Below are 22,381 nucleotides of genomic sequence, written 5' to 3' on the forward strand. Positions count from 1 at the left end.
CTTTGCTTAGTTGTCTGCTGGATGGGAATTCTTGTTTCTTTGGTTCTGGCGTGTATTACCCATTTCCTCTTTGCAGTTAATCTCCTTGAGTACTTTCTCTAGCGCTGGTTTTGAAGACATAAATTCCTTCAGTTGCTGTTTGTCATGGAAGCTTCTTATTTCCCCATCTAATTTGATGGATAGTTTTGCTGGGTAGGAAATTTTTGGCTGGAAGTTGTTTTCTTTCAGAGTTTGGAATATGTTACTCCATGCCCTTCTGGCTTTCATAACTTGGTTTGGGAAGTCTGGAGTGATTCTAATTGGTTTGCCTCTGTATGTCACGTGGCCTTTTGTTTTTGTTGCCTTTAAGATTCTCTCCTTGGCTTCCACATTAGTCATTTTGACAATTATGTGGCGTGGGGATCCTCTTCTTTGATCCTGTCTAAAGGGAGTTCTATAAGTTTCCTGGACCTGTGTATCAACCTCTTGCTCTATGTTTGGAAAATTTTCTGCTATTACTTCCTTGAAGAGTTTGTTGATCCCTTTGGTTTCACCTTCTTTTCCCTCCTCTATTCCAATTATTCTTAGGTTAGCTCTCTTGAAATGGGCCCATATTTCTTCAATGTCAGATTCCTGCTGTCAGTTTTTTTTTTCTAAATTAGAAACTATGCGTTCATTTTTGGAATGGTCATCTTCAAGAAGCGAGATTCTATTCTCCATGTGGTCTAATCTGTTGTTTATACTTTGAATTGAAGCCTTCACTTCATTAATTGCATCCTTTATCTCTTTTTGACTCTCTCTAAATTCTTTTCGAAAGTCCTCTATTATTTCTAGAGTTATTTTCCTAATTTGATCTTCTAGAGATCTTTGGATTTCTGTGTTATCAGATTCTGATGTTGTGGGGTTGTGGGCATTCACTGCTCCATTGTTATTTCTCTTTCCCATGATTTTGGAAGTTTGTGCCTTCTCTGGGTTCTTCCCTGAGTCACTACGAGTTCACTTAAGATGTTCTGGATCTCGAGTCTGTGGTATCTCAGTCACCACTACTCCTTTACTGAGTTGTATCACAAAGTCTCAGACCCAGGGAGTCAATTGAGGCTGCTTAGACCGTGGGGGGTGCCAGGTTGGGTGTTCTCTAGCGGGGAGTTGTGACTATGGTATGATATCTCTGCCACTGCCACTCCCCCACTGGGCTGCACTGCTAAAATCTCCGACCCAGGGAGACTATCTGCGCAAGTCCCTGGGAGTGCAGTACTGGGATTTCTCCCCTTGGGGCCGCAATTTGACTCACGTTTGTTGAGTGCGCTGATGGAGCTGTAGTGAACTCGGTGGATTCGCTGCTGCTGCCACTGGCAATATGGCACCACTGCCACGCCCTCGGCCGTGATGTGGCCTATTTCTTCTCTGGTTTTGAGCTCCGCTGAGTCCTTGCCAGGTGTGCTGTGCCCGGCCCTTTGGAGCTTTAGACGCTCCTTGCACCGGAGAAACTGCTGACTGCCGCCCGGCTGTTCAGCAGCGGCTTACCTTGGCTCGCTGTCCACCCCTCCTCTCAGGCGTCTGGTGGCTGGTTGTGTGGGTTGGTCTAGGGCCATCTGGTGAATTCGCTGCTGCCGCCAGCAGTAAGACGCGGCTTCTGCATCCTAGGCCGCGAGGCCAGAGTACCTCCTCTCTGGATTTGAGCTCTGTTTTGAGTCTCCCTCCTCTCTGGAGCCTGGTGCTGCTAGGGGAGATGTAAGCCGCGCCGCTCCGGCCGCTCTACGCTGTGGCTCAGGCTGCTCCGCACCACGGGTCTGGCCGCTCCGGCCTCTCTGGCTGCTCTGCATCGCGGATCCGCTGCTCCACACCGCGGGTCTGGCCACTCCGGCCGCTCCGGCGGTTCCGCGAAGCGGCTCTGGCTGCTCCGGCTGCTCTGGCCGCTCCTCTCTGGCTGGTCTGGCCGCTCCGCTCGGCTGGTCCGGCCGCCCCGCTTCGCACCGCGGCTCTGACTTCTCTGCACTGCGGCTCTGGCCGCTCGGGAGCGGCCCTTCGGGCTGGTTTTTTTCTGGTGTCTTGTTTTTCCAGCCCTTTTTCTCTGTCCCTTGTATTTACCGTTTTTATTTCTTTGCTGGTGGTGTTTTCTGGCTCTGAAAGGCACTGGTTTTGTGGTAATAGAGTTCGATTGTTAGCGGGACTTGTAAGTGCCGCTTTCCTCCGTCGCCATCTTACCGGAAGTCCCCTTTTCAGAGTATTTTGACCTCTGAGTTTGTACTTACCTTTTTGTGTTTTACACTGTTGAGTCTGTGGCCATGTTGAAGCAGAGAGAGGAGGAAGATGAGTGCCTCTTCCCCTCTCTCTGGTCTGTGGTGTCACTGCTGGAGGAGCAGGTTCCTTTTTACATTGTTTTCATTTATTGCTGCCATAGCCACAGATTTATTTGAGAGTTGGGGCACAACAGAATAGGGTGAAAGAAAGTAAGCGTAGGAGGTGAGATTTTCATAGACGTCTAAACCCCCTTTCTACTTCTGAGTCAAAAGTGTTGGGCTCCTGGGATTCTCTCTGTCAGGCTCCAGGGCATACTTTGGGTTTGAGGCTTTGTTGAGATCAGGAACTGGTATCGTGGAAGGAAAGATAATGGTAAAACTCACCACTGGCTTCTGGAAGCTTGAGTTGTTTTTCTGTAACCAGCCTGCTCCTGCTGCCTTTTCTGAACCCACAGACGCTAGGCTGATGTATTCTGTTCAGGCTTCCTAGCGGCGTTTAGTGGGACGATCAGATTGGAGTGTCCCTACCCCCTTCCACCTGGATTAGAACAGGCAAGTTGGAAACAGTACAGGAGGGATGATGTCGCCTCGGGGGCTGGGGCCTCTGTATCTTGCTGTACATGCTCCATCGCGGGGCGCTGCTTCATGGCTCACGGCGCTCCCCTGTGAGCGAGTGCAGGGCTGGTGGGAGAGGAAAGGAGGAGGGTGCCCACGGCTAATGGCTGGCCGACCCACCGCAGGGGCGTCTATAAGCTGCTCTTCCTGACGGCACACCCTTCAGATGGATGTTATCTTCTTTCCAGAATGAATGAACAGGGAGAACCACTGGGTCCCACCTAAAGCTCAGATGCTTTGCGATGGCAGTACGGGCCTTTTGGAGCTGATTCTGTGGAATTTTAAAAATTATTATTCTCTCTGCCAATCTCTCCTTCCTGCCCCTCCTCAAACATCTGCCTTCAAGCCATCTCACAGGTTTTTAAATAGGCTGGCGCCTTTCGTGTTTCTGTGATTTTTAATGTATTCTTTCCCTGTTTGGTATCCCCCTCTACCTTTTCCCTATATACTAAAAGTCAACTTTGTGTGTGTGTGTGTGTGTGTGTGTGTGTGTGTGTGTATGGTAGTGGGGATGGAACCCAGGGGCATTCTACCTCTGAGTGACATCCCCAGCCCTATTTTTTATTTTTTATTTTTTTTAGTGGTACTGGGGGTGGAACCCAAGGGCTTTCTACCTCCAGGCTACATCCCCAGCCCTATTTTTTATTTTTATTTTATTTTATTTTATTTTAATTTTAATTTTTATTTTATTTTATTTAATTTTATTTAATTTTATTTTTTTGGTGGTACTGGAGGTGGAACCCAGAGGCTTTCTACCTCTGGGCTGTACTCCCAGACCTTTTTTATACTTTATTTGGAAACAGGGTCTCACTAAGTTGCTGAGAGCCTAAGTAGCTGAGGCTGGCTTCGAACCTGTGTGATCCTCCTGTCTCAGCCTCCCAAGTGCTGGGATTACAAGGGTGTGCCACCACGCCTGGCTTCCCTATTTTTTATTCTTTATTTTGAAATAGGGTCTCATTAGGTTGCAGAGGGCCTCACTAAGTAGCTGAGGCTGTCCGCGAACCACTGTCCTCCTGTCTCGGTCTCCCACATGCTGGGATTACGAGCTTGTGTCATCATGCCTGACTCACAAGATCAACTTTTATACTTCAGTCATCAGTTATTCACGAAACCGCTTTCTGCTTAGCAACTTGTACATTTTATTTATTGCTTGAAGTTATAGTTGGCATAGGAGCCTATCTTTAGTACCGGGCTGGCATGCTGGAGGGGATGAGACTTGTCTTCTCGTATGCCAGCTGTAGCCCATACCTGTGGTCAGTGTCTGGATGGCTCAGGGAAGGGAGAAGGAATTGTCCAGGAATTGTGTAAGGGGATATGGTGGGTAGGACGTGGAACAACTGAATTAGAAAAGGGAGTGGAGGCAGGGGCACACGCTGCAGAAAGGGAGTTAGGAACTGGTGTTTTTGGGTAACATGTTTCGGTGGAGTTTGTAAATAACACTCAGCTACTCACTTCCTGGCCTTTGTAGTATGCAGTCTTCTTTTGGTGGGGTGGCCTTTCTTCCAGCCTCTTCTCTCCAAGGAGCCAGCTGCCATCTCTAATAATGTAGGGCTCGGTACATCATGCCAGATGCCCAGATGTCCCTTTTAATTCAATTACATTTATATGCCCTTTACAAGGAGGCAAGCCCAGAGCCCCATCGGGCCTTCTCTCCCAAGTTAGACATTTGGATTTGGAGGAAAGTGAGGCTTTAAAATGGAAGGCCCTTGCCGGGCGTGGTGGCGCATGCTTGTAATCCCCGCGCTTGGGAGGCGGAGACAGGAGGATCGCGCAGGTTCGAAGCCAGCCGCGTGCACTGGCTTAGGAGACCCTGTTTCCAAATAAAAATGTAAAAATAGGTCTGGGAGTGTAGCCCGGAGGTAGAAGGGCTTCCAGGAACCCCAGTACCACCAAAAAATAAAAAAAATAAAATGGAAGGCCCAGCTGGGCGTGGTGGCGCACGCTTGTTTCCAGCATTTGGGAGGCTGAGACGGAAGAATCACAGTTGAGGAGAGTGTCAGCTACTACTTAGTGAGGCCCTTTGAAGTTTAGTGAGACCCTGTTTCAAAATAAAGAATTAAAAAAAAAAGGACTGGGGTGTTTCTTGGAGGTAGAATGCCCCTGAGTTCCATCCCCAGTACTGCAAAAAAAAAAAAAAAAAAAAAAAAAAAAAGGCTTTTAGTCAACCAGTTACTTCTTGCCCCTTGGTCCATTGTGGCTACCTGGTAGGGTATCTTGGGTATCTTTATAAAGTGATCACTACAGTACATCTGACCACAAATCCATTTCCAAAAAATTAAAGGACTCCATCCTGAAATCCGTGTGAGAGGAAACGCGCCTTCCCGCAGGCGGGCACGCGTGCGGCCTGTGCTTGTGCAGCTGCGAGCTCACTGCAGCCGCTGCACTTTCCTCTGGGGCCACCGCAGATCAGCTGGGGAAGGGGTGGGCTCGGGAGATGGGCTGCCTCCACCGCCCCGGGGCCTGATCTGCCCGCACACCGTGTGTTTCTCCCCTTTTTGGACTCTTACTCTCTACCTGCGGTGGGCTTTCGATTCCACGGACGGTAGGAGGTGAGACCCCTTCTTTGTCCCAGTCCTGATGCCTTTGCTCTGATTTCTGAGATGGGGTCTTCTCAGCTCCAGGCTGAGTCCCTAAAGGAGGACTTGGTGTGTGTGTGTGTGTGGTACTAGGAATTGAACCCAGGCCTGTTCTATCTCTGAGCTACACCCCCAGCCCCAGCCCTATTTTATTTTTTATTTTGAAACAGGGGCTCACAAAGTTGCCGAGGCTGGTCTTGAACCTGCGATCCTCCTGTCTCAGCCTCCCAGGTACTGGGATTACAGGTGTGCTCCACACACAGCTAAAAGGGGACTTTTTTTCCTGGGAATTCAACAGTTGGCCCACTCACTTTGCACCGTTAACTGTTGAGGTAATCAAGTACTAGGCTTGTGGTAGGGAGAAATCAGAATTATTTTGGGGCCCTTCAAAGTATTCATCTTGTCCTTGGGTATAGAAGAATTTTCCTTTCTGGAGCACTGGAAAGAAAGAAGAGTATTTTTAAGAGAAATTGAAGACACTTTCAGATGGTTTTGATGTGTTCAGGTTTCTTCTCCCTGCTCCTTGAGAATAGTTGTACTAAAGGAACCTTTTTATTTCTGGTGGTACTAATGAGTGAACCCAGGGACATTCTACCTTGAACTATACCTCCAGCCCTCCTTATTTTTTACTTTGAAACAGGGTCTCACGAGGTTGCTGTGAGTTTCCTTATGTTGCTGAGGCTGTCCTTGAATCTGAGACCCTCCTGTCTCAGCTTCCCAAGTACTGGGATTACAGGCCTATGCCACTACTTTCAGCTGGACACTTCTTGCTGTCTCTAACTGCTTTTGGCGATTGCCTCTGATGTCAGGGAGCTAACTGTGGAGGGCCAGAAACCCTCAGGAGAGAAGGGAGCATGTGCGCGGGTGATTGATTTCGTTGCTTTTTGCAATATTCACTTGCAGCTCATTGGTAAGAAACTCACCGGCCACTGACTAATCCAGGGCCTGTCTTTTGGGAACCCAGCAGCAATATCGGGTAACGGAATCTGAGGTTAAAAGGCCAAATTTTGGAGCTACTAGGAATGACATGATAGTCAGGTAAAATGGGTACTATGAGAACGATGCCCGCCATCCAAATGCATGCCGGCAAGCTGGGCGTGGCGGTGCGTGCTTGTGACCCGGTACTCAGGAGGCCGAGACAGGAGAGCTGTAGGTTTGAGGCTACACTCATCAGCTTAGACCCTCAGTCACCTCGCAGTGTCCTGTTTCAAAATAACAAATAAATACACAGAATGTCCTTGGATTCAGTCTCTTGTATCACACACATACACACAAAAGATGCATGAACACATCAGTGGTAACATGTGTTATCTGTAGCCAGCTTCCATTTTTGGCTGTAGTAATTTAGAAATTATCTGATCATACCTATTTTTATGCCATATTAGACTGTTGTTAAAATTTTTTTATGCTTTTCATGATAGTTCTAAGGACAACTGTAAGTGTTTCATGTTAGAAAACTGTACTATTCACAAATTTTGATTATTATTATTATTATTATTATTATTATTATTATTATTCTTAGAGATGCTTATGAAGCTTATAGTACCTGTAAATTAGAATCTATATCTAAGCCAGGCGTGGTGGCACACACTTATAATTCCAGTAGTTGGGACATTGAGACGGGAGGATCACAGGTTTGCAGCCAGTCTCAGCAACTTAGATCCTGTTTAAAAATTATAAATAAGTAAGTAAATAAATAGATGAATACATAAATACATACTAGGGCTGAGGGTGTAGCTCGAAGGTAGAATGCCCCTGGGTTCAATTCCTAGCACGCCACACATGTGCGGGTGCACACACACGCACACACTCCGTACCAAATAGCGGAGGCTGTCAGCAAAGACGACCCTCCTGTCTCGGCCTCCAGATGACCAGTGGTGCCACCTCGCCTGGCTGTGTATGGAGGAGTTTTGCCTCCTCTCCCCTTTTGATGCCTGGTCATTTAAACACTGTGGACATAGAAACACATATGCACATGTTTGTCTTTTAATTTCCTTTCCTCTGTACAACTGCCAGATGCTATACTATTGCTCAGAACCTTGTTTGAATGTAGTTAGATTTTTACTTCAAAGAAAATGAACTTAATGCTGCACCTTAAAAAAAAAGACAGTGACTTTAGTATTGCACAGAGAGCGCGCCTGAGGACGTTGTCGTTGAAATGCGTCTGAGTTAAACTGTGCCACGAAGCACTGTTCTGGGGAGACTAAACTGATTTAAGAAAGACAGTCTGCTTTCTAGAACTTTATCTGGTGGAAGAGAGGGAATAAATGAAAATAAACACAGTCTGCAGTGCAGTTAAAGTGAGATTGCTGGATAGAATGTGATCAAATGCCAAAATTTGTGCTAAGTACAATTGGGGTTCAGATTAAGGGAAGTGTATTCAAATTTGAAGTACTTGAAAAGGCCTAGTGGTAGAACTGAATATAAATTCAGCCAGCGGTGGTGGCGCACGCTTGTCATCCCAGCATTCGGGAGGCTGAGGCCGGAGGATCGCGGTTCTCGGACAGCCTCAGCTACTCAGTGAGGCCCTCTGCAACTCAGTGAGACCCTGTTTCAAAATAAAGAATAAAAAATAGGGCTGGGGGTGTAGCTTGGAGGTCGAATGCCCCTGGGTTCCATCCCCAGACGTGCAAAAAAAAAAGCATATATATATATATGTGTGTGTGTGTGTGTGTGTGTTCATATATATATGTGTATGTTCATATATATATATGTATGTTCATATATATACATATATATGTATATATATGTATATATATATATATATAACAGGTAGTACCCAAGTGAAATAAAATAAATAAAATGGGTGTGGATTTAACTTCAAATAACTATTCTTACCTGGCTCATGCACTCTTTTAAGCATCAGTAAATAAGTATTGAAGTTTATTGCTATAGAAACACCACCCTCATAATGATGACAACAAAACTGATAACAACACAGATGTGAAATGGGCAGAGGTCGAGGCGGGGCAGCCTTGTAGTCTGAAGGCAGAAGGGAATGAGGCAGAGGCAGAGGCAGCCTAGGAGGCGGCCTTTCTAAATACAGGAACACTTAAATAGCCTTTGCCAACAATGGCTGCCTTTCCTTGCACTTGATATCATTAGAGGACTCAGAGAGCATGTATTTCCATATTTTATACTAAGATATTGATCTGTATATCCCTTGAACATGTATGTATTTTTCACTGTTCAATACACAATACCATTTTTTAAATTTAATTTGAAAATTGCTAAATTGATAAAAAGAATTCTGAGCTTTCTAGACAAAGGAAACATTCTGTACTTTTGTTTTTTAAGGTTTCATTTTAGACAAATTAGATTTTTAAAAATTAGTTCAGAACCAAAGACTAATTTAGAAACACTCTAAAGCATTTGCTGCCTTAAATTTTTTGATTGGGGAGTGGATCATAAATGTTCAGATATGTCTGTGTTCCAGTTTTATTTAACTGTCTTGTAAAATAATCTGATTGTAAGTTCCTTAAGCTGGAAAACCTTTAGGAAAAGCCCGTTCAAAAATCTACTAATCCCTTCACTGTTTTAAAAGAACAGATTTGTTAGGACTGAACAATTTCCTCTGTTTGTTATTGAATACCTACCTAGCTTCTGTGAAGCAAAAATAAATAGATTTAAAACACAAAACATAAAAAGCATTTAAAATATTGTAGTGTGAGTAGTCTGAAAAACAGAGTGTGCATTCCTGCATTCTGAATAGATTTAGAACTTAATACACGTATCAGCCCCCCTCCCTTTTTTGGAGTGAATGTAAACGGACCAGGATCGAATGTGAGTGTTCAAATGGGTCTCGAGATTTTCTGGTTCACGTGTTGTGATACTGAACTCTTTAGTCCTGGGCTTTAATTTGTGCCTGGTGCTGACCTGGTGCTGTGCAGGGAGACTCGCTGCCTCCTTCCTTTCAGTCCCTCTAATTATCCCAACTTCCTGGGGAGCTTGCTGAGAACTGGGCATGAGTGCTTGTTATTAAAATATTGGGCTACCCTGGCTACATGTAACAAGGTAGTTTTTGATATCAGACTCAGGTACAGATGAACAGAATAGGAAGCTACGGTTGTTTCCTGTGATTTTACTTAAATAGGTAGAGCTAGAATGGCAATTATTTAGTGAGACACAGGTTAGGCTTGTAATGAGTGAAAATCATGGGTAAGCTAGCTCCTGGACCTTTTTCGTTGCGTTGTTGTTGTTGTTGTTTTTATTGGGTATTTAAAAACAAATCCAACTCCATACATGATAGGCAGAACAACAAGATTTGCAGTTTTGTGTCTATTTGCAGCAGGTGGGGATTCTTTTTGCCGGGAGCATCTGTTAACGCGGGCATTTGTCTCTTCAGGTCCATGTGAAAATGGCGGACGAGGCCGTCTGTGTTGGCCCAGCTCCCACCAGTCAAAGCTACCTCAACATGGACGCCATCATGGAGGCCATTAAGAAAACCAGGGCCGAAGCTGTGAGTCTGAATGAACCTATCTACTGCAGCTGTTTCGTATGTAGTGAGCAGAAAGCTAGAGTCTGTATTTAAAAAAAAAAAATAAGAAAGAATGATTGAAAATGCTGTTGCGGTGAGTTCATGTCACATGAGTTAAATGTGGCCGAATTCGCTACTGGAAATCAAAGGCTTTGTAGAATCTGGCAGTGTTCTTCGCCGATCCTGCAGGTGGCTGCTGGATTCAGCTTTCACACCAGGGAGCAGTTTCAGTTCATTTCCAAATTTGGTAGGAAAAAAGAAATCCCAATTAGTTTTGAGTATTAACCCTTTGTGTGTAATAAGAGAATTAAAAAAAAAATAAACAGGATCCGACAGGCTCTGTTTAAATTTCATCTTTATCATTTAAAAATTATGTACACCTAGTTACATTTTCCAGAAGTAAAAACAGTGCATTTAGTTATTATTTTAGTTTGTTATGTCAATAAAATGCCTATAACTTACATTTGCAAGTCAGTAATTTTCTCCACCCTTAACTTGCTTTGAATGAAATGAATCTAAAGATGAATGAATCCTGGTTTTTGACATCAGGAATGGTGTTTTTGTTTTTTTTTGGTTGTTATTTTTTTTAATATCAGAGAACTAATTACATAGAATGCTACGCACTATGCACAGTTCTGTCTAATATCAGATGGAAGCAGCCAGCGTTGGCGATTAGCCTAGTGTTTCCTTTAGTGCGCACATTTCTTTGAAAGAAATGCTTTAGTAAGATACGTGCTTAAATAAAAAACAACTCCTGAACCTGCATTATAGATGTTTATAGTTTATTAGCACAATTAATGAAAGTAAAACTCTTTTAACATTTGAACTATAGCGTGTCAGATAGAATCTTTAGTTGAATGTATATATAAAATGAAATTGGTGGAATAAAACTCTTTACCTATAGTACATTATGTTATTCTATACCATGTTCATAAAGCTCAGGTCAGTATTTAAAAATCTCTTATGCGTAGCTATTTCTAGGTTATGATGTCTCAGAAATTCAGCTTTCCTTTTAGGAGAATTGTTTTACTAGAAATTTGTTTAACACCTACTGGTACTGGAGTGGCTAAATTTGTTTGGCCCACGTGATAGAATAAAACGTTTTTAGATTAGAATAAGTTGATAGAATTAGATTCTGGCAATGCGGCTCGTGGGGGAGGTTAGCGTGAAGTGCTTACGAATGTCTAAATTTGGGCTGAGGAGAGAAGTGTGCGTGTGGGGGAGAGAGCCAGTGTGGTGGCACATGCTGTAATCCCAGTACTTGGGAGGCTGAGACAGGAGGACCACAGGCTCTAGGCCAGCCTCAGCAACTTAGTGAGACTCTGCAACTTAGAGAGGCCCTGTTTCAAAATAAAAAATCAAAATGGCTGGAGGTATAGCTTGGAGGTAGAATGCTTGTGGGTTCAATCCCCAGCCATCCTGTCCCCCAATAAACAAAGACAAACAAAAAATAGAGTACAAAGTAAAAGTAAAGCCAAATCTCCTTTTAGTTGAGTTGGACAGAAAGGGCTTGTTGGCCAGTGGCTGGTGTGTGTCTTATACCCTGAGGGAGACACGTGCTGGATGAGCAGCCTCCTGGGCTTGTAAAGAAAGGGAAATCAGGTTTTCATCCATCTTGCCAAAGGTTCCTCTAATATAATTCTGTGACCTACCAGCTATTTGAAAAATTTCAAACTTGCCCAGTTAGCCCCAGAAAAAAAACAGGGGAAGTTTGCACGGAGTGGTATAGATAAATGCAAGTGGGCAGGGAGAAAGAAAGTATATGGCCCCGATCAGAGCTAGGACAAAGGAGGAATTTGATTCTGTGCCCAGAAGTGTGAGTTAGAGCTCACCAGTGCGGACAGAGTAGCCGTGTCCGGGGCTCTGAGCGAGGACGGGTGGTGCGCGCTACGTGTTTCGTCTGCATGTTTTGCAACATGAGAAAATTGAAAGAGCTTTCTGTTTTTATTTCTAAGGTACATCCAGGTTATGGATTTCTTTCCGAAAACAAAGAATTTGCCAGGTGTTTGGTAAGTGTCTAATGAACCAGAAACTGCCAACTTATATTTCAGAAGGCAGTGTATAGCTGCGTGGCTTTTGTGATGTGGGTGGCAATGAATTATAGAATTCTAACTGATCTACCAATTCTTTGACATTTGTTTGTGAAAAGTGAAGAGCTTTTATTCTTTGACTCAATCTTGATTTGAAGAGTAATTATAAAAAAATCTCTATTATGTCTAATATATTATGTATTGCTTGGTCTTCTAATTTAACAAATAAAATCTTCAGATGTCAAGGAATTCAATTATTGATTATAGTGATTTAATTTTTATCCCATGACTCTAGGATATACAAAGAAGTAAGGTTTTTCCCCCTTTTATTTCAAATCATATCATTTAAGATCAAATCTTATCACCTCCTATTTTGAGAGTTTTAACAATAATCTGAGTGTTCTTCCAATATAACCACTTTAGGTGAATTAATCTGTATTTGCTATTAAAGTGCTTTTCTAGAGGTATTTATAATTATATTAAAGATAATATTTAAACTTCAATTTTTAGGCACATACGATTTTCATCAATGTGAACATTTGGTGATGAGATCAGTTATGGCAGATATTAAATTATGTTCATTTATTATTCTAATATTTTTTTCTTTCAGTATCTTGTATTTTGTGCTCTGGGTTAAAATTATTTATAAATATGCTTTATAGATGAAATTTTCACATAAATTTAGCTTGGAACAATTCTTAAGATCAAAGAGCTTTATCTTAGAACTGTCTATTTTAACTAGCTTACTTTATGGATTAAATTTAGGGCCAGAAAAGTTGTCTGGAGAAGCAAAGTTAGGAGGAATCCAAAGGCCCAGAGTTACCAGGTTTTGATTCAATATATTCTAATCTTTCTGTGTATACTTCTTCTTTTGTTTTTTATCTTTCTTGGAATTTTGACTGTCATGGAAATGATTTGAATGTAATACTTCTATTTAAATGTTTATACACAATACGACATATTAAATTAAGTTTGCATATGTGAAGTGTTGGCACACTATAGTCCACGGGATAAGGACAGCCAGCTTGTTGTCCATAAAGCTTTATTGAAACACAGACATGACCTTTGACTTAGTGTGCTCTGTGGTCACTTCTCCCCACAGCGGCAGAGTTGAGTAGTTGTGAGAGGGACTGGCCTGCCAAGCTGAAAATGCGCATTAGACGGTTCTTTATAGAAAAAGTTGGGAACTCCTGGACAGATGAGTATCCCGGTCCCAGTGAAGTTAAGTGGCATGGTAATTATATTCATTCATACGTTAATCCAGTCATTAAAGAAATGCTTATTTGGCCCTTATGTCTAAGGTGTGTGAGAAAGGTATGAAAATTAATCAGGTGCAAGTCCTGCTCCCAGAGACTTCACAGTCATAATGTGGAAAATAAGTCAGCAAGTGGTTTTACTTCAGGGGAGAAGATTTTATGAGAGATGATCGAATTATTATTATTATTATTATTATTATTATTAATTTCCAACTGAGCACAGTAGCACTTGCCTATAGTCCCAGTGACTCAGGAGGCTGAGGCAGAAGGATTGCAGGTTTGAGGCCCCAGCCTGGGCAACTTAGGGAGACGCTGTCCAAAAGAAAAATTAAAAGGGCTAGAAGCTAGGGATAGGGCGAGAGTGCCCCTGGCTTCAACTCCCCAGTACCAGCCATATATACATATACATGTATGTGTACATGTACACATACATGTATACAAATACACATACACACATACACATATACACATATTTGGGTTTTTGCACTAGAGAAGAGTGTGTAAACGTTTGCCCACTTTCCTTTCTCCCTGGCGTTCTTTCTAATCTTATCTCCTCCCTTCGCTTCACGCCGTGCGCCTCTGCCCAGCCCACTGTACGCTGCTGACCACGTGGCCGCCTCCCTCGGTCCCGGCTTTTGTTTCCTCACCGGGCGCGCTTGTCCTCTTCTGCCATATTTTCATCAGGAACTGTGTCCTTAAAGTCACAGTTCACATACTGCCTCCATCGGGAGGGTTTTCTGTAGCCTTCCAGACAGCTGGAATCTTTTCTCTACGACTTCTAGAGCATTTTCAAAAATGTAAAGACTTTTTATTTGGCATGCTACTTTCCATGTTACGTTTACGGTTTTTTTCCCCTTGTGATTTCTACAAAATAAGTTCAACAAATGCTAATGGGGAATCATGTAAATATTACTAGAATAAGAATTAGAAAACATTCAACTTGCAAGGAAACTGTTCCCATCACACACAAAAAGGCTAGTTTGTAAGTAGAAAGAGGATCGCTGTTTTTGTTCCCTATGAACGTATGTAGCTCTTGATTCAGTAGTCCTCTCTCGTTTCTGTGCATCAGAGCAAGATTTTTACTATAACTTTCTTAACACTTAACATTTTCCCCGGAGTGGACCATTTAAGATGCCCTGGTTAGGATATCTAGTCCCAGACAGTAAGATCCACAAAAATAACACAATGAAATGAAGGTGCTCGCAGAGTTTGTTATGCCGTGTAAACATCGTGTGATTGGGGGCAGCTTTGTGGATGGCTTTTGTTTCAGCCTGGCTAACTTGGTATGTTCTTAGGAATCTGATGATTTCCAGTGCATGGAGGTGGGCTGTCATGTCTGCTTTTGGTGAGGAGCACTGGCAGGAGATTTAAAATCTTTTTTCTTTTGATTTGATTCAGGAGAGTCCCTTTATAGTAATATGTCATGCTTAAAATTTAATCAATATGGAGTTTTAAAATTAACTTCCATTTTGTTTACCTCATTGCCATACAAACAATGGCAATTCTTTGTAGTTCTTTTGTTCATAACAATCTGCCCTTTATCATCTGATGTGCTGTTTTTATTCAATATCTGTAACTAAAAAGACTTTTCTGAATAGTTGCTATGTATTTGCTTTAGAAAGTATATCATATGCCAAGTTTCCCCAAGTGTAGAAATATGTTAAACTTCCCAGTACCATTCTTTATGCCCAATTTACTTGAAATGCTATTGGATACGCATGATCCCCACTGTACATAATTTGAACAAACCTATTTCTTATGGCTTGTTGTTGCTTAAATAATTTAGGGGAAAAACAAAGCTACAAATAACTCTCAGGAACAATCACGAATTCACTAATTTTACCGTGTTGAGCAAACAAATTGTGTTTTCAAGCTGTTTTCCATTCTGCATTTCCCCCTGGGCTGGTCTTATTCTTCTGAACAGTAAAGGACCAGCGAAGGGAGAATGTACGGATTGTTAGGACCAAGAAAGGAAATTCTTTCAGAGGTTACAAGAAAGCTTTGAGAAGTAAAACTACCGACTCTTGGAAAAAGAGATATTGGTTTAAAGAGATTTTATGGTTTTCTAGTTCTCTCTCCTTTTGGCTTATGTAGATAAACTGTCATATCATTTTAGCTCAGCACAGCCTTAAGTTATAGTGATTAGCCTTGCAAGACAAGACATTTGTATGTTAGAGTTAAAGCTTGTGTATTACATTTAGGTCTTACCAGTGTGTTAAAGGTGTGTGTGTGTGTGTGTGTGTGTGTGTGTGTGTGTGTGTGTGTTTCTCTTCATGATGGCCTGCATTGCAGACATGGAAGAAAAGGGGAAAGGGGGACAAACATGTAAGGTCTGGGGATTGTGTTTTCTCATCTCCTTTCCTCTGAGAGTTTTTAACAAGATAAAGGATGTAACGGTTACAAAAACAATAACGAGATACATATGTTTTAATCCATTGGAGTAATGAAAACAATTTTGAAGAGCTCTGACGTCCAGCGCAGGCAAGGACACTGGAAAGTGGTTTTGTCCTCAGCAGCGTGAATTGCTTCAGTCCCCTGAAATGCACTCGTGTCTGTAAAGATTTAGAACATATAAACGTGTTCATTACAGTGTGCATGATTTGACTCAGCGATTCCATTCTTAGGAATCTCACCTGCAAAGATATAATTGGACAAAAGTTCATTGTTGTAAGGTCTTTTGTAATAGCAAAATTTGGAAACAGCTCAAAAGTATTTCATCTGGAAAATGAAGAGAATGACAGCTACCCCGCGGGGTTGTTGTAAAGATTAGAAACAACATATATAAAGAAGCTCATGCGAAGTCGAGCATTGCAGGCAAATTGCCTGAACCATCGTGGACGGTAGGAATGTACTTCAGTGGTTCAGGAGGACTACTGGACGGTTTTCAGGGGGACACGATCGTTAAAATGAGTGTTCTGGAGAAATTCATTGGATGGTTTTCATGTGAATTTACAGTTGAGACTCTTCCCGTTGAGGTTAATAACTGATATAGTACACCGCTGTCTACGTGTGCATGGCGTTATCATTTACAAAATGCATTGACGGGAATGATCTTTTAATTCACTCAAAGATGAACAAAAAGAAAACTGAGGTCCGGGTGCAGTGACTTGTCAAGAGTCACACGCTGTTGATTAGTAACAGAATCAGGACTTGACCTAAGTTGGCCACGCTGTAAGTACAGAGCACTTAAAAAATCCAAACTATACCTTACATGGCTCAGTTGGAAAGAATGAGAACATTGCGATAACTGAAATGTTTAGAGCAGACCACTGTAAGGACTTAGCCAGCGCCAGTAGGAGCCCTTCTCCCCTCGTGATGGCAAAGTGTCAGACATGATGAGGGTGAGGTCGTGGGAAATGGCTGCTGGACGGAAGGACATGGTGTCCTCAGGTGTGAGCGGCCGTGCACTGTGCATGGTTGCTGTAAAGTGCACTGGGGGGGGGGTTGCAAGTAAAACTGAAGTCCTGAAGTTAAAAAGTTTGCCCATGATTTCTTTAATGATTTTTTTTGTTGTTGTTGTTGTTGTTCTTCAAATAGTTCAGAGTGATTTATTTACTTACTTACTTACTTTATTTATTATTTTGCACTACTGGGGATAGAATCCAGGGGCATTCTACCTCCAAGCTGCACCCCCAGCCCCGTTTTTCATTCTTTATTTGGAAACAGGGTGTCATTGACTTGCTATTTAGTGAGGGTCTCACTAAATAGCTGAGGCTGGCCGTGAACTGTGATCCTTCTGTCTCAGCCTCCCGAGTACTTATCTTACAAGCATACACCACCATATCCGGCTAGGTGTTTCCATTCTGGACAAAGACTTTTGGTTGTAGTATATTAAATTTTTTAATTCTTTTTTTTTTCCCCCTGTGGCACCTGGGGTGGAACCCAGGGGCTTTTCTACCTCTGGAGCATACTCCCAGACCTATTTTTTTTTTAGGGTCTGTGGATGGAACCCAGTGGCATTTGACCTCCGAGCTATACCCCCTGCCCTATTTTAATTCTTTATTTTGAAACAGGGTTTCACTAAGTTGCAGAGGGCCTCACTGAGTAGCTGAGGCTGTCCCTGAAATGCGATCCTCTGGTCTCAGCCTCCCAAATGCTGGTATTACATGCGTGAGCCACCACGCCTGGCTTCTATTTTTATACTTTATTTGGAAGCAGGGTCTCACCAAGTTGCTGAGAGCCTCACTAAGTAGCTGAGGCTGGCTTGTGATCCTCCTGTCTCAGCCTCCCAAGCACTGGGATGATAAGCGTGCATCACCATGCCCAGCTAAAGTTTTTAATTCTGGAGAATATGAATCTTTAAGAAATTTGAATTCATAAATAAATTGACAAAGTTTCTCTCCATCACCAAATCCCAGCTTCTAGCTGAAGTCCCTGGAGGCAACTCTTCTATGGAATTCCTGTTCTTTTGGAGAGAGCGAGTGTGCATGTGTGTGTGTGTGTGTGCGCGTGTGCATGCTTGTGCACACTAGCAGGTGAGTGAGAAAGAATTTCACTATAGATTTATTATGTAGGCTACTCTGATTGCTGAAGTCGGGTTTTGTTTATATAAAAGAGGAGTAGCACAGAATTTTTCTTGCATTAGAAAGAAGTGGCTCCCAGGGTCTCAAACATACGTATGGAATCCATTCCGACAGATGAATTCGTACCGCTCTCCTTCAGTCCTCCTAACAGCACCGACGTGGTGCCATTATTATTTTTCTTGGTTTTATGAAAGAGAACCATCCGAGAAAGGGTAAACAATGTCTTGTCTGGGTCACATAGCTAATCCGTGAGGGAGCGGATCCCAGGCACACGCGGCTTCCACGCCGCTCCTGAGACGAGTTGGACCAGCCCGGGCAGGCCGTGTGGCTGCTTATTAATGAATGAATGAGCCGCCGCCTGGAGCTGGCACGCATTCTCGCGGTTGGTGGAGCCCCCTCCTCTGCTCCCCCCGGTGGTGCACCTTGTCGAGATCTGATCGTTTCCTTGTTTTTTGTTCTCATTCTGGCTGCCCGCGTAAGTCACTGCGCTTTTATTTGGTGACTTCCTGAGTGGAATGACAGTGAGCCGTAGAGCTGCGGAATAGAGTTACTGACGAAGGCCCTTCACTACTGCTCAATATTCCTAGGCGGAACTGATCAAGTCTGACTGGACGAGGAGGACACTGGACAACACTTTTCTAACGTATTTTGTTTTTTTATTTTTTTATTTTTATTTTTATTTATTTATTTTTATTTTGGTGGTACTGGGGTTCCTGGAAGCCCTTCTACCTCCGGGCTACACTCCCAGACCTATTTTACAAATTTTATTTTTGGAAACAGGGTCTCTTACGCCAGCGCGGCTGGCTTCGAACCTGCGCGATCCTCCTGTCTCCGCCTCCCAAGCGCGGGGATTACAAGCGTGCGCCACCACGCCCGGCTTACTTTATGTTTTTCAATAACAGCTTTACTTTATGTAGCTTCATGTTTTATTATAGTGCTTATCCTTTTACAGTGTATAGTTCAAGCCGGGTGTGGTGGTGTGCGCTTGTAATCTCAGCATTTGGGAGGCTGAGGACGGGGGTGGGGTGGTGGTGGTGGTGGTTGACGTTGGCGGACAGCCTCAGCTACTCACTGAGGCCCTTTGCAACTTAGTGAGACCCTGTTTCAAATTAAAGAATAAAAAAATATTTTTTTATTTTTATTTTATTTATTTTATTTATTTATTTATTATTTATTTTATTTTTTTATTTATGGCGGGGGAGTGTAGCTTGGAGGTCGAATGCTCCTGGGTTCCATCCCTAGACCTCCAAAATTAGGTAAATAAATAAAGTACATAGTTCAAACCACTTGTGGTGGCACAGGCCATTAATCCCAGCTCTTGGGAGGCTGAGACAGGAGAATTGCAGGATTGTGGCTAGCCTCAGCTACTTAGCAGGGCCTTCTGCAACTTAGACCCTGTTTCAAAATAGGAAATATAATTGGCCTGGAGGTAGAGTGCCCTAGGTTCAATTCTCAAGCTCACATACACACACAGAGTGTGCAGTTCAATGATCACACAGTGTGTTACTCACAGTTTGACGTTCACAATTTTGTTTTTGAAGTCGTCGTCACATGCAATTTTAGTATAATCTGTTAACATTTAATAAATGGTTGATGGCTAGATTTATGCCTCTATTATATTAGTTTTGTTTTTCTTTTGTTCTTTACTCTTCTTTTGTCTGTGGATTACTTTAATAATTTTTGAAACTTCCCTTAAATTAACTATTGGAAGCCAGGCGTGGTGGCGCACGCTTGTAATCCCTGCGCTTGGAAGGCTGAGACAGGAGGATCGCACAGGTTCGAAGCCAGCCTCAGCTACTTAGTGAGGCTCTCAGTAACTTAGTGAGACCTCGTTTCCAAATAAAATATAAAATAGGTCTAGGAGTATAGCCCGGAAGTAGAAAGCCTCTGGGTTCCACCCCTGGTATCACACACACACAAAATTATTGGGTCATATATTTTTCTTCAATTTTTAGTTTATTTTCAAGGATTGGAGTACACAGCCTTAATTTTTCATGACTTATTTAGAATTGAGACTGTATCATTTCAGATCCCACAGTTGGAGTCCCTCCTGTGGTCTACCTGTCCCCATCATATGAATAGTGGTCCTACATCCTTTACCTCTATATTAGAAGTTCCATGGAGAAAAGGTTATGACTTTCACTTTATGTATGTTTGATAGTTTGGTAGGATGCTTCTTTCACAAATGAGTCCAATATCATTCAGTTGAATCTGAGTCTCATTTTGGTGCTTTTAAAAACTTTTTACTTATTTTTTACTATGTATATTTTGTTGTGGTAAAACATAAAAGCATAGTGGTGGTGCCCACCTGCAATCTCAGTTCTTGGGAGTCTCAGATAGGAGGGTTGCATATTCCTGGACACCCTCAGCAACATCGTGAGACCTCTGCCACTTGCTGGGGTATAGCTCACAGGTGGAGTGCCTCTGGGTTCAAGCTGCATTAACATACACACACGCACACGCACTGCAACATAGCCGAGTGTGGTGGCGCACGCTTGTAATCTCTACTTTGGAAGCTGAGACAGGAGGATTGTGGGTGTGAACACAGCCTCAGCAAGTGGTGAGCCTCTCATCCACCTCATGAGACCCTGTTTCCAAATAAATGAAACTGAGATGGGAGTGTAGCTGGAAGGTAGCCTCTGGGTTCAGTCCCCAATGCCCCCCACGCATTAAAAAAATCATAAATTTTAACTGCTTTTTCATGTTTTTAAAACTTAAATTAACAGAGAAACTTGTATGTCTCATATCATGTATGATATACTGCGTTAAAGTCTGTGCAACTGTGGAATGGTCATTCTCGGTAATCTCCATCTGTGTTACTGCACATCCTTGTCACTTTGTACTGAGAACACTTGACGTGCGCTCGCCTAGCAGAACACCAGTGTATTATCACTCTAGTCTCTGTACTGTGCAACAGGTCTCTTGAACTTTTATTATTCTATATTTTTTGGTACCAGAGATCGAACCCAAAGGTGTTTTAACTCTGCTCAATACCCCAGCCCCTTTTAAAATTTCCTTTTGAGATGGGGTCTTGCTAAGTTGTTCAGGGCAGCCTTGAAATTTCCGTCCTCCTGCCTCAGCCTCCTCCTCCGTAGCTGGGATTTTTGGGAAGGGGCTACCTTGCCTTGCTGAAGTTCCGTCATTTTTTAACGAGATAATTCAGTGGCATTTTTATTCATACAGTTTTAAAACGCTCCTCATTTTCAGAACTCTTCATCACCCCCACTCAGACCTTGCACCCTTCCGAGCCTCGCTCTCCGGTCCCCTCAGTCACCTGTGCTCTCTCTCCAGCTTTCTGGCTCTGAATTCGCCTCGCCCAAGTTCCTCCTCCATGTGGAATTGTGCCGTACCTGCCTTTGGGGTCTGGCTTATTTTGTTTGGCATGCTCGCAGCGTTCTTGCGGAAGCCCCTTCCTTCTGAAGGAGAAGTGACAGCCTGTCGCATTGATAGGGCACACTCTGTTTCTCCCCCACCTGTCCACGGCGCTCAGGAGGGTCCCGACTTTCAGGTGTGAATAAGGCTGCTCTGCACACTGGGCGCGTGTCTGTGTGGGTCCCGCGGGGTCAGCTAGGAGTGCAATTGCTGGATCATACTGAAACCCTGTGTCTTCGCTTTCTAAGGAGCTCCAGACTGTTTGCCACAGTGGCTGCACGATTTCTTATTCCCACTGTGTTTTTTTAATAACTACAAAATTCTGCCTATCCTTAATACAAGCTCTAGGCAATTAGTTGACTCATCAGCTATTTAAAATGCATCTTCAACTTACTGTTTCTGGGGCTAAGGCGGCCGTGTTTCCCTAGGTGACGCGTGAGGCTCGTTACTGCTCCTGAGATGCGTTGCGCCGACTTGTGGGAGTGAGGGGGCCATTGGCCTGGGGTATTCATTAACGTTTCCCCCCTAACATCTTGTAAATACAAAATTTAAGATACATGGAAACCCTGAAAGAATCACGCCGTGAATGCCAGCATACCCACCGGCCAGACCATGTGATTAACTTTCTCCTGAGTTTGATTCTGATGTGTTTCTTTCTTTCTTTGTTCCTATGTTCATCTATCAATTTACCTCGCTTTTATTTTGTACATTAAATAGTAGCCAATAGCTCCTGCCTCTCCCGTGCGCTTCAGCACCCATTTAAAGCAGAGTGCAGTGTTCGTTTGTATTTTTTTTTTTTTTTTGTAAAAAGCTTTACAGGAATGTACTTGCCATTCAGTGGCGTGCACACACAGGCAGCCACTTATTGAACACCTTGCATATATCCTCACACATGCGCAGCCGCAGTGAGCAGGAAGGGCGCACCTGCCAGCGCCAGAGGCTTCCAGAGGCCGCGCTGCCTCCCTGGCCCTTCCCACGCCTGCCCCTGCCCTCTAGGCCAGTCTGGTCTGCAAAGTTACTGTCGCTCGTTTTGCATCCCTAGAATTTCACATCGTTTGAGTCGTCCAAGATATGCCCCTTTTGGGATGGAGTTTTTTTTTTCTTCTTTCATTCAGCAAATCTTTTTGAAATTGGTTGACATTGTAGTACATCAATAGTTTATCCCATGTTGTTACTGCATGACAGTGTACTCTCTTCCGCGGATTTGCCATTATTTCACTGATATCCATTCCTCTCTTGCTGGGCATCCGAGTGGTTTCTACTTTTTTCCTATTATAAATAAGGGTTCTATGAACGAGTAGTTATCTGGACAC

The 22,381-nt window shown here is 43.1% G+C and overlaps 1 protein-coding gene across 9 annotated transcripts in view; it reads left to right on the forward strand.

Annotated features, from left to right (window-relative positions):
* PCCA (propionyl-CoA carboxylase subunit alpha) overlaps positions 1-22,381 on the forward strand; it is a gene marked incomplete at both ends in the record, with an annotated part of 369,697 nt that overhangs the window by 48,437 nt on the left and 298,879 nt on the right. For 8 of the 9 annotated variants that reach the window (XM_080689189.1, XM_080689192.1, XM_080689190.1 and 5 more), the window contains 2 exons: positions 9,756-9,869; positions 11,843-11,896. The exons of the other annotated variant lie outside the window; for it this stretch is intronic. In XM_080689189.1, coding sequence (XP_080545315.1) covers positions 9,756-9,869; positions 11,843-11,896 — 168 coding nt within the window. The remainder of the gene's footprint in view (positions 1-9,755; positions 9,870-11,842; positions 11,897-22,381) is intronic. 9 annotated transcript variants of the gene reach the window in all.

The sequence above is a fragment of the Muscardinus avellanarius genome (assembly GCF_963383645.1).
Source record: "Muscardinus avellanarius genome assembly, chromosome: 2".
Classification (NCBI taxonomy): Eukaryota; Metazoa; Chordata; class Mammalia; order Rodentia; family Gliridae; genus Muscardinus; species Muscardinus avellanarius.